Genomic DNA, 13,111 nt, shown 5'->3' with positions numbered 1-13,111 from the left:
TTGCTGTAATCAGCCCTTATTAGATGTTAATTTTGAAAAAAAAAGAAAAATCTCAAAGATGCCTTCTTTTTCTTTTAGTATCATATAGAATCCCAATAAAATACATTGAAGTTCATGATTTTAAGAAAAATGTCAATAGTTGTGCAAGTGAGTAATGCATAAAAAATGCAGACACATCCACCAACGCTATCAAAAGAATGTGTAATTCACCACAAGAATAAGTCATAACATTGTCTACGAAGAAAGAAGTGTGAGTCTAAAAAAGAAAGAATAGGCTCAAAATACTCAAGGCAAAGATTATGCTGCTGTTACAAATTCTGAAACGTTTTTTAGTTTAAGACGTCACACAGCTTCTATATCGAACAATGTGAATTAAGACTTTCAGTTGCATCAGACTTGGAGGAAATGAATGCGTTTCCTCACCAAAACTGTGATTCAAAAGGAGGGGCTAAAGCGTCTGGAATTTTATAGGAACAAATAAAAACGCAGTGGGCATTGCGCTTGGATTAAAACCGTTCCCTGAAGCGGCCGTGTCGCAATCTGCTCGGTGTTAAGTCAAAGATGTGCGGAGGGCTCCTTCGAGCCACCAGCGTTGGCCTTTGGAGGCCCTTCGCCTGAGAGACGCAGAGAAACGGTCAGGAAATTGAGCCCATATGATGTTTTTCCACAGTCGAAAAGGGGAGATTTAGGAGAGATACGTGGGTAGCCAAGAGAGCTGCATTTGAGTGGGAGTCATGGAAAACAGGAGGAAGAGGGAGAGAGCTCGGCCCACGCCAAGAGAAAAGAAAGACTAGAGGAGGCGAGCGTGAGCGACACTATCTTTGCTCTTGCATTTTATCTTGCTTGAGTTAATGCTGCTCCTTTCTATATAAATGTCACCGCATATCCCTCTCCTGACATCTCTAACATGCTGAGTAATTATTTCTGGAGAGGGAATATCGGCAGAAACAATTATCTTTGACCCTAATTCGTTAATGTGCACCTTTTTTGGCCTCACCGATGGGTGAGAGATTAGATTTCAGCTGGCTTTTTTTGCCGACAGTTTCGCTTGTTTGTTTCTTCCCTCCTGTGTGTCACAGGTTAATGCATTTTCACGGCTCTGAAATAACAAAACTCTTAACGTCCTTTTTGTTTTTACTCCCACAGTCACCTAAAGTTCGCCCTTACTCTGCGATGGATGGCGTCCCCTTCTTCCTCAGCAGAGTAAAGTCGGAACCCCCCGAGGATCTGCTCGCCCATGACCTCCACTTCCACACGCAGACAGAACCTGTGGACCTGTCAATCAACAAGCCCCGCCCCTCCTCCTTGTCTACCACCACCACTAGTATAACCTCCTCGTCGTCGCCCCCCCACAGATCCGCCTTCTCCCCGTCTTCGTTGTCGTCCTCCTCGTCCTCCTCGTCTTCTCCGTCAGTTATTACCTCGGCTTCCTCGGTGCTCACGCCGGGCCCCCTGGTAGCCCCCGGAAGCGGGGTGAGAGGTCAGCCGTATTTGCACATCCTGCAGTCCGTGCCGCCGCCTCCGTCCAGTCCCCTGAGCCTGCAGGGAGCCGGGAAGCTGGCCGGCCATGTTCACCGCATCCCAGTTGTGGTGCAGTCACTGCCCCTCATGTACACCACTGCAGTGCGATCGCCTTCCAGCCTCAACAACGCTATCATGCTGCCTCTATTGGAAGGGGCCAAAAGCCAGGGCAAAGGTGAGACCATGCTCTTAGGATTTACTACATATTCATGAGGAAGACTTTGTTCTTTTTAGAATATAAGAAAAAAAAAATTCCTGTGGTTTCCCTGCAGTTATGTAATCAGAGACCCCAGAAAAGAAAAAAAAAGAGAGTTTCAGATTTTGTTCTACCTGATTATTAAATATTTATCGACTTGGTAAAACATTAATGCAGTGCAGTGTAGAAATTTTAAAGCATCCCTAATTTCTTTCCACTTTGGTTCCAAGAAGCAAACATCCTTGTAAACTTTTAGTACTGAGTCAATATAGGTTGAGTCTCGACCAGTTTCTTCAGGCTCTTTTAAGGGCTTTCAAAGTACGTGGTTCAACCTTGGCTGCTTTTTCCCCTCAATCACAAAATGTTATTGCAGAGAATTTTGATTTGTTGCAATAAAGCCTCACCTCATGGACGCAAATAAAAAAAGAAGTGGTGACTCACTTAAGACGTTTGCATAAAAATGTCCTAGCTTTTTCGCAAAAGCTTCAACCACCAGCTTTCAAAGTGACTACACTTTGAAAGAGACAGTCGACCGTATATAAAAGTGCTTGTGGCAAAATGTGTGAAGAGCTTTAAAATAAATGAATTCATTCTTGCAGTGGCACAATCCCACACTGTATTTTTTTTTAAATCCTACTTTAACCTGTAGATATGCATTCAGTCCGTTGAACCCTCTCTTTGTTGATTTGGTCATATATTTTGGATTATTGTTGATTTGGTCACATCTTTTGGATTATTATGCTATTGATGAACCCAGTAATGACCCATATTCACATTCCTAGCAACAAGATTTTCATTTCAGATCAGTAAATCTGAAAAGGTTCCGAGGGTCTTTGGAATACAAACAGGCCCACAGGATCACAGATCCTTTGCCATACTTGAAAGAGACCAGAGATGGGGTTTTTTTCACATGTTCATTCTTTGTTTTATAGCAGACCTTCTTGGAGTGTTTATTGTTGAAAAAATGTATTATTTTTAGTCCCATCTTACCAAGACATACTGCCCCAATGAAAGTTCCAGTAGAGTTTAGCAAACTTCACATGTTTTCGTTTGCAATGGTAGGTCAGAAAAGGGCGTTATTTTGACAAGACATTGACTGCACTAAAGGCAGAGCGCCACAGCCAAACATATAAAAGGAAAGCTTAGTGGAAGGAAAAAGGGTTGCAGATAAAGATGGACAAAAGATGAGTTAAATGTGAACCAAAGGTAGTTGTGCTTTTTGAGTTAAACTAAAAATATTTTCCATGAGATTGTGAGGTGCACCTGTGTTGTGAACCATTATGCTGAAAGACAATACATTTTGCACATACATTATTTAGATTGATTGTGAGTCAGAAACCTATCAAGAAAAGGTCACACCTTATAGTGGATTGTTAATCTGAATATCCTAATCTGAGGTGTGCAGAGGTTTCACTTCTTCTCCGATTTTCTGCAGTCAATTTACTTGCAGATTCAGTGCGGTGAACACCGCTACGCTTTCAGAAATGCCCTCGGATGGAAAAATGCTTCACCTTCCGAGCAAAGATAAGGTTTACGGATTGAACTTTTTTTTTTCTATCTTAAATAGCCTGCTGTGCCGTTTTCTTCTCCTCCTCTGAAAAGCAGATATCTCGGACAGTGCGAGTATTAGACTTCTGTGGCACAGCCTCGACTGTGTTGTTGGTTTTTCTCTTTGGGTGTGGTTTTACTGCCAGCCGCTGGAAGAAAGCCTACAGGAGGTGTTTCTGTCCAAGTCCGCGCCGTACACAGGGCAGCTTCTGGTTGCAAAAGAGGTCACTCTTAGTCACTCCCTGCAGAAAATGGATAGACGCATTTAGACTTGCACTCACGCCCATGTACAGTATGTTCTGTACATAAAGGCAAAACAACAAAGATGTGTAATTAGAGCATGTGCTCAGACAGACACTTGGCTGCTTGGGTGGGGTGGTCCTCAGAGATGGGCGTTTTAAATGCTGTCTATCTGCTCTCATGGAGAGCAGAGGGGGAAAAAAAGACAGAGGAAAGGATAGGAAAAACAAAACTTGCACAAAAGGGTGTGGATGTTGATGGATATTGAAGATGTGTGGCACTTAAACAAACACATGCATGCACACATACACAGCTCAGCGCCGCTTCTAATAGGACCAAACAAAGAAATAGGGAGGGGGGGATCGGTGCTGCGTCTCGGGTGTGGTTGATGTAGTATGCCAGCAAGACAATTAAACCATTTAGCTATTTTTACATAATAAGACTTACTGTTGAAAAAGTGAAATATCCAACAGCACATTGGATAATACTGTGATGAACTGCTGACCTATGTTGGGTGTACCCTGCCTCTCGCCTAATGACTGCTGGAAATAGGCTCCAGCTCCCATGCAACCCTGCAAGGATAAGCAACTGGGAATGGAGAATATTTGGATGGATAATAATTTTGAATGCATTAGAGATGCTTTCCATGTTTCTGCATCTTAAGCCTTATGCCAGTTTGCTGGAAAAAAATTGCAAACACCAACAATCTTGGTATCTTTCTATCAAAAATATGTCTGTGTAAAACCAGTTACATCTTTGAATAAAGTTGGAGTGTTCCTCAAGGATGGGTCTTGGGGCCACTTCTTTATCTGTTTGTATATAAAGGATTTGAACTCCATATTACTGACTGCTAATTTTCCTGTTCATGCAAAACCCCTGATGCATTCTGTCAAATCGCCTCTTTACCAGGCATCATGTCTCACCTTAAGCATTACCGTAATATTCAGTAAAACTTTGTGAAACTCCAAATTAATTTTAAAGATAAAAAAACAATCTAAATAGATATTTTTATAACTGGAGGTCTGTGAAGATTGCTTCTGTTGCTGTCCTTTGCAGAATGAGTTAGAAATCAAACAGTTGGTACAAACTCCTGTCATCTAACTGACTGAATCTGGTCTATTTTCAAACCAAGAAAACATTAGTATCAGCAACTTCCTCATCTTTCATTGACTATGCTGCTTTGATTAACATAAATGCTTCGTCCCATTGCTATGCTTCTGATATAGCTTATTGTGTGTCGAGATACGTAACAAATATATTAAAAAAATGGACTCATCAATGTGTTTGAGTGTAGACATGTCTCCTTTGTATTGGCACACTGGTTCATAAATCCATTCTCTGCATCTGACCCATCATAAATGACATCTTATGATGTGCTAAAACTGCAGGAAATCATCAAATTCATTCACATGAACAGTTGTTGTTAATCATACTAACATTCTTATACTGTATTGATTTGTGGAAAAAAGAATTCCAACTTTCTGTCTCAAACTTGTGAAATGTACTCCAAAATCAGCAGCATATGAATCAACTAGTGTCTGTGAGAGCTCTCGAAGAACTGCAAGCATCAATATTACTTGCAATATAAATGTTTTAACTGATGAGTTTTCCAATAACTGATCTAAACTCACAAGTGTTTTTCTCTTTGGTTTTATTGATTGTATTTTATTATTTAAAGTTCTTCTTCTATATTTTATGTATTGATTCAGTTTTAGTGTTTTTTTGATTTGCTGTCAACTTGGCCTCGTCACTCCTAAATAATATTTTAGATTGTAAGTTTTTTTACAATCTAAACATTGAATAAACAAATGCCTCTTAGGAGAACTTTAAAGTCAGCATTGTTCTCTTTAAGTTCTCAACACAGACGTATAGACGCACACATACACATGCGCGTGCACCCCCACTCTCCTGTGCAAACGCACACAGCGCAGGTTGGCCACCCTCTTTCAGTGAGGGTGGGTACACTTTTCTTTCACTGCTGTCTCCCTGTCTCCGGCAGGAGGTTTCCATGGAAACAGGGCTTGACTGGAAACAACAGGAGCGAAAGAAAGAAATCCGGTGCTCTGCCCACCACTCCTCTTTTGTGTCCGTCGTTCAGAATGACCCCCCCCCCCACACACACACACACACCCGCCCCCACCCTCACTCTTCGCTCTCCCCCCTTCCAAGTGATGCATTTCGAACTAATTACAGGTTTTTCAGGGGGCCGCTGACCACTCTGCATGTCTTCATCCGTGACAAGAGCACAAAACCTTTAAAAGCAAAAGTCCAGCAGAGTTGAGCATTATTTTTTCGTGCGCACCCCCCCCCGCCCCCCCTCTTTACCACCACCCACTTTCCCCCCCAGTCCCTTCAGTAATAACACCATGTCTGCTCCTAACTCAAGACCATTATTATGAACCATTACGGCCACAGTCTCAGCTGAGAGGGCAGAGGAGGTGAAGTCCTGATAGCTTATAAAAGCCCAAAGCTTCACAGCAGCTAGACATTAGTGAACAGCACTGTATATGTATCACCATATATGCTCTGTCTGCTGGGTGTTTTATCTCCAGACATAAAATCTTTGCCATGTTATTTCAGGATTGATTTTTTCTTCTTTTTTTTTCCAGCTTAATTGTGAAACTGCTCCAATCCTGCAGATTTTAGCACCTTTCCTTTGACAAGTACTCCCCAGCACGTCTGTATTTATGTATTTTATTTATTTATTTTTTTTCTTGACAATGATTTGGAGTACTTCAGGATGTTCCCTGCTTGTGTCCATGGAGACAGAAGGGACAGTATCTCTGTGAGCTTTGGCAAAGAATCTGAATTTCTCCTCAAGGACAACGTGGCACAGGGATGTAACTTTTTCATATAGTGCCGCAAGTTTGATTTCAGATTTTGCAGACGTTTGATCATTTTAAGTTTCAGTTCTTACCGATTCAAAGGGTCATACTTCAGTGACTTACTGCTTAGATATTTTTTTCTTGAGTCCAGTAAATTAGATAGATGTGTATGTCTCTCAGTAGTACAGTGACTTGAAGAAACATTAATACTGCTTGAATTTTTTCACATTTTGTCACATTTTATTTGGCTGTTGGGTGACAAACCAATATTAGTGCAAAATTCTGAAATTCTGAGTGCCACCATTTGTTGAAATTGCAGATGCAAGTTTTTCTTAATTTGTCTGTGCAACAAACAGACAAAAATCTGTGTTTGTGGCACAGACAACAAATAATTTGTTGTGTTTGTTGTCATATAGACTAAAGGTATTGGTATTTTTCTCAAACTGTGTGTAATTTGATGGAGAGTGTTTGTGAGAATAGTTTTTCCAATGCATCTCTGTTATGGGTCTGTTCTAACATACGACTATACTTTATTATAAATCGTTGAATTTTACTTCCAGCTGTATGTTTTAGGTCATTAGTGATTCTGACTGGTTTATCTCCATCATCTCTGACCAGTTTCCCTGTCCTTGCATAAATAGATTGCTCACAGCATACCATCATTATGTTTCACTGCTGGAAGCATAATGATGTTTTTACCTATGCCTGTTGTCTTAGGTAAAAAGTAAATTTTTTAGTCAGATGTGATCAAAGCACCGTCCACATCTTATTTTTACACCCTACAAGGTTTCAAATTGGACTTCTTCCACCCATAGAAGTGGGTGGACAGCAAACACACCTGTTTGCTGCTTTTCTTGGTCTTCATGATGCTTGTTGTTTTCTAGTGTTCTCTAATAAACCTGAGGCTTTGACTAAATACATTGCTGCATTGAAATTTTAGGATGTAATGTGACAACCTCATAATTTTCAATGGGTATGAATATTTTTGCAAGGACAGGCACTCAGTAGAATAATGGTCATGCGTGCATTTATGCGTGTTAGATTTATTACATTTTTGCATTGGCACAATGACAGATTCGTTTAATGTTTCCACAACTGCACTAACAGCCAAATAGTGCTCCACCCCTCATCCTATCTCCCAGAGTTTGGGCTAGTATAGATTATGTGTGTGTGGATGCGTGTCTGTGTGTGTTTATTTTTTCATGCGCTCCTTTTATTCTGTGAGTGTGCAGCCGCTGGGTTTAGTGTCATGGTTGGCTGCTCTGTCCACAAGTTGGGCACTGGAAATATACCAGGGCTGAGGACACAGCGCTCTGCAAAAGGAATACATATTCTATATGAGCACACATTTTTACAGCGATAAAAAAGACTGGATGTGTTTAAACTGAAAGAAATTGAATTATTTCATTACATTTAGTAATGCTTTTCAGCACAGATGATGTGATCCGGCTTATAAGTTTACAGCTCCAGTGTCATGTGTCTGACTCCTGTGTGTGTGTGTCCGTGTCCCTCCAGTACACACAGACCCCAACGGCCTGTCACCGAGGCAGATCAAAAGTGACAGCGATGACGATGACCTGCCGAACGTGACCCTGGACAGTGTTAACGAGACCGGCTCCACGGCGCTGTCTATAGCCCGGGCTGTGCAAGAGTGAGTATCGCTGTCTCGTTTGATATGTGCCATGCAGAGCTCTGCAAAAGCTTAAGGTGAAGTCATGTTAGCAGGTTTTTTTTTTTTTTTTTGGAAGGAAGAGAGCGGGCAAAAGAGCAAACAGCCACAAAGGAAGTTGAGCCAAGATAGTGGTGACCTCAAAACGAACCTGCCCAGACTTGCCTGTTGTTATGACCCTTTTTCCAACTGTCTTTGCGAAAGAGGTGCATCACATCCCTCACAGTTTCTTAGCAACCAAAAGTTATTAAAAATGTTTCTAATGAAACCATTTTAACATCATATAGAGGGCTTACAGATTTGTTAGAGGCTTTCATCACGTATCCTAAAAAGGTATTGGTGTCAAATGCAATTTTCTTTTTACCTTTTTTAATCAAATAAATAGTGCCTTCTGGTGTTTGACATAAAATGAACATGAGCAATGAACAGTTTCATTTTCCTTTCTACTCCCCATTTCTTTCAAATTACATTTTTAACTCCGACCATTAAGGTGAACTTTGACTGTCCCTAGCTGGTTGTCCATTCTAACAATAGTTTTTCACAACTTCAATAACAACAACAACATTGTTGCACAGGGAGTCTATTGCGTCACGGTTTCTTTCTTTTGAAGCTGGTGTTTCTTCACATCACATTCCTAGAGTGTGTGGCATCAAGTGTGAGAGAAATAGATCAGAGAAATAAGAGATTTATTTCACCCGGCTTCACAATTCAAAAGAGAGTGCAGTTTAGTAGAGATTGCACTAATAAAAAATTTGCGGCAGATTTTAAATGGTTGTCATTTTTCTTTAAGACCTGCATGTTTTCTTGTTTAATCTGGTAAAAGTTTATATATATATTTTTTAAATTTGCGGCATTTAAAATCTGCTGCAAATTTAATTTAATTTAATATATATATATATATATATATATATATATATATATATATATATATATATGTATGTATATAACAATAATCAAAAAGAGCTATCTTTGAGTTTTCTTCATTCAGTACCAGCAACCACACTCAAAAGTGTTGTGCTACCGAGTGGCACTGAGTTTGTTGCATTCACTGATCAGAATAGACAGAATTTCTGAGTTTCTGAGCATCCAGAAGCCGATTTTGATCATCAGAAGATTTATGGTTGCATCTCTAGAATAAAAAGGCAGTTTTTTTCAACAGGATTTTTTCAAAGGAATTTTATCTTCGCAGGACACAAAATCTCACATTTCCGTAGAGTTGTTGAGCATTTGACTTGCACAAAAAGGAAATATTTTCAAGAAGACTAAAAGATCATACACTAATACATGTCAAACATGTCTGGCACACTTAAAAGCAACAAAAATATGTACATAAAGAGGTACCTCAGTAGCTTAAATGTTTTCCTTGATGACCTGCAGTCGGAGCTTTAACTTCACGACCTGCTGCTCAAGTGCTCCTCTACTTTCCGACGCATGTGTGTGGGTGTGAATCCATAAGACTGAGTACATATGGCTCAGACATACTTTCTGCCCTGTTCGGCCTGCAGACATCAGCTCCTGCGGTGCCAGTCCATCTGTGTCGAAATGAAAAGACTTCCTCTCCAGTGGATGACAGCTTATAATATTCTGATCCAAAGCAGGAAATCAGAAGCATTCAGACGCACTTGGCTCAGTCCCGCCATCCGCCGCCGCCGCTGCCCAGAAAGCCTGAACAGTCAAAACTTCCAACCTAGTCAAACTCCAGGAGCATTTTCGTAGATTAACCGTAAGGAAATTATTGGAGGAGGGAGTGAAAATGCGACTAATGATGCAACACCATTAGCAAGGCTGAAGCCCAGCTTGGCTTGTTTTTTCGTGGTAATGCTCCAGCTTTCAGGGTCGACATTTGTTTGTACACTAGCTCTATTAAAACGTACACTAATTAAACCAAATGAGCTTTTGTGCGACACATTAAGCTTTTAAAAAAAAATAGCAGGGTCACTTTGCTCAGAAGTAGAGGTTGCCATTTCTCCGATGCACGCAGGGACTCACTCTAGGATTCGGGTTTCAGTGCAGGTTATTGAAAGGGACAGGCGTGCCCCAGAGTGCCACACGTGGGCACTGGTTTGGTCAGAGGACAACAGAGGTTGGCAGAACCCAACCTTGCACTGCCCAAGCTTTCACTATGGAGATAAATCACCACCCTGGATAAGCAATACCCTGCCAGGGCCTGCCCACACACTCACTTCTCTATGTGCAAGCTGTGTGGAAACTGTGTGCATGGGGTGTGTATGCGTGTGTGTGGGGGGTAAAAAGTATGCGCTCACACTTGTAAGTATTAATCCCCGGCATATGTGTGTTCTGTGCCGTTTGCGTGCACGTGTCTCTGCACGGTGGACGGAACAGCTGGTTCCAGGGGGTGGTCGGCCATTGTCAACAGGAACACAGACTCGCGTGTTTGTCTGCGAAAAACAAAACAGTCTGTGGCGTTCTTGAGTTACACGCCGGCCTGGTGACAGGAAAGGAGAGAGTGTGCGCTGCGTTTTGACACACCACACGAGCTCCCTGGACATCTTCACAGCAACCGAAGCCAGAATATTACTCCACCGTGTCGCTATGTTTCCTGTTTTCCACACTTTTATAGCGTTTTTTTTTTTCTTTTTGCTTTAATTTGGCCCCCGCATTTACACAAGCGGCCCGCTCAGAGTGCGTCAGGGAGGAGAGGTGTGAGGGTGGAGGATGGGAGTGCCTGCAGCTTCCAATCCAGGTATCCATAAATAAATAACTGAGTGAAAGGAGAGAGTTACGGTGTGTGTGAGTGGATCATGCTCTTCTAGGGCAGCCTCCTCCATATTCATGCGTTTCCTTGGGGACGGCTGGATGGGCTATTGTGGAAGAGTGAGGGTGAAAGAGGAAGAAGGAGAGAGAGAAGTGTGCGACTGCGTGCGTGTGCGTTTGGGAGGAGTAGCCTCTGCCGAAGCCTGGCCGGTTCCCAAGGACCCAGTGGCCACGCAACAGAGCAGGTGAACTGTTGAGACGTGGGGCAGTGTCCTCCGACAGGTACGGGAATGCCGGGTGAGCTGTCTCCCAAGGCACACAGCGAGTCAGGCGCTCCTTTTTCCTGTTTTCCTGATAAATCCACAACTCTGTTTGAAAAGCAGTTTGTGTGTCAGAGCTGTTTTGACCTCAGCTGTCCGTGAAAATCCTGAAAAATAGGCACCGTGTTTGGGTTGTGAGTATTCAGGTGACAGGTGAGGAGATGAGGGGAGGGGAGGGGAGGGGGGGGTGAAGCAGATGAACTAAAGCAGAGGTCAGTTCTGTTTGAAATCAGTTTCATCTGCACTTCCTACTTTTCCCTCTTCTGCGTTGAGCGATGCAAACAGACACATTCATTCAACCAAAAATGTTACTCTGACACAAGTTTGGAAGCAGCAAGAGTTTGCCTCTGGAATCTCATAAGAAAATAAATCAAATTCATGTTCCAAAAGAGCTGCAATTTAACTAGAGTTTGAGACGAAAATAGAAAGACAATTTTATGCAACTTATTCTTGCGTACACTGCTTTGCCAAAGTATTAACACCCCTTGAACTTTGTCATATTTTTTTCATGTTCCATCCACAAACCTCGCTGTATTTTGCTGAAATCTTATTATTGAAACCAAAACAAAGTGGATAACTGTTAAGCTTTTCCTCCATGATTGGCGTTTGTTTACCTCCATGCATCTTTCCATCAACTCTGACCAGTTGCTGATGTAGGAAATCGTCCATGCAGCGTGATGCTTCCACTACCATAAAGATGGTGTGTTCAGGGTCCGGTTTTAGATTTCCCCTCAACCACAGTGTTCTGAATGTAGGCTAAAAAATTACAATTTAGGCTCATCTGATCCACATTCTCCCACATGGCTTGTGACAAACTGTAAACTGGACTTGTTTTCGTTCAACGGCTTTCTTTTAGGCCATGTATGCAGATTAAACCATCCATCCATCCATCCATCCATCCATCCATCCATCTTCTTCCGCTTATCCGAGGTCGGGTCGCGGGGGTAGCAGCTTCAGAAGGGAGGCCCAGACTTCCCTCTCCCCGGCCACTTCTTCCAGCTCTTCCGGGGGAATCCCGAGGCGTTCCCAGGCCAGCCGAGAGACATAGTCTCTCCAGCGTGTCCTGGGTCTTCCCCGGGGCCTCCTCCCGGTGGGACGTGCCCGGAACACCTCACCAGGGAGGCGTCCAGGAGGCATCCTGACCAGATGCCCAAGCCACCTCAACTGGCTCCTCTCGATGTGAAGGAGCAGCGGCTCTACTCTGAGTCCCTCCCGGATGACTGAGCTTCTCACCCTATCTCTAAGGGAGAGCCCAGCCACCCTACGGAGAAAACCCATTTCGGCCGCTTGTATCCGCGATCTCGTTCTTTCGGTCATGACCCAAAGCTCATGACCATAGATGAGGGTGGGAACGTAGATCGACCGGTAAATCGAGAGCTTCGCTTTTTGGCTCAGCTCTCTCTTCACCACGACGGACCGGTACAGCGCCCGCTTGACAGCAGACGCTGCGCCAATCCGCCTGTCGATCTCCCGCTCCCTTCTTCCCCCGTTCGTGAACAAGATCCCGAGATACTTAAACTCCTCCACTTGGGGCAGGACACCCCCCCTGACCCGGAGAAGGCACTCTACCCTTTTCCGGCTCAAGACCATGGCCTCGGATTTGGAGGCACTGATCCCCATTCCGGCCGCTTCACACTCGGCTGCGAACCGCTCCAGCGAGAGCTGCAGATCACGATCTGATGAAGCCAAAAGGACCACATCGTCTGCGAAAAGCAGAGATGAGATCCTAAGGCCACCAAATCGGATCCCCTCAACACCTTGGCTGCGCCTAGAAATTCTGTCCATAAAAGTGATGAACAGAATCGGTGACAAAGGGCAGCCCTGGCGGAGTCCAACTCTCACCGGAAACGAGCCCGACTTACTGCCGGCAATGCGGACCAGACTCTGACACCGGTCATACAGGGACCTGACAGCCCGTATCAAAGGGCCCGGTACCCCATACTCCCGGAGAACCCCCCACAGGGCTCCCCGAGGGACACGGTCGAACGCCTTCTCCAAGTCCACAAAACACATGTAGACTAGTTGGGCGAACTCCCATGCACCCTCCAGGACCCTGCCGAGGGTGTAGAGCTGGTCC

At 43.4% G+C, this 13,111-nt stretch overlaps 1 protein-coding gene across 4 annotated transcripts in view; it reads left to right on the top strand.

Annotated features, from left to right (window-relative positions):
• klf12b (Kruppel like factor 12b) overlaps positions 1 to 13,111 on the top strand; it is a 50,690-nt gene that overhangs the window by 27,658 nt on the left and 9,921 nt on the right. For 3 of the 4 annotated variants that reach the window (XM_028023165.1, XM_028023164.1, XM_028023163.1), the window contains 2 exons: positions 1,147 to 1,696; positions 7,846 to 7,981. In XM_028023165.1, coding sequence (XP_027878966.1) covers positions 1,174 to 1,696; positions 7,846 to 7,981 — 659 coding nt within the window. In that variant the 5' untranslated portion in view covers positions 1,147 to 1,173. Of the gene's footprint in view, positions 1 to 539; positions 806 to 1,146; positions 1,697 to 7,845; positions 7,982 to 13,111 lie in introns of those variants that run through there. The other variant, XM_028023166.1, reaches the window with a different exon arrangement.

Source organism: Xiphophorus couchianus, chromosome 7 (assembly GCF_001444195.1).
Source record: "Xiphophorus couchianus chromosome 7, X_couchianus-1.0, whole genome shotgun sequence".
Classification (NCBI taxonomy): Eukaryota; Metazoa; Chordata; class Actinopteri; order Cyprinodontiformes; family Poeciliidae; genus Xiphophorus; species Xiphophorus couchianus.
The sequence above is the reverse complement of the archived record's forward strand: the minus strand, read 5'-3'. Positions and strand labels throughout refer to the sequence as shown.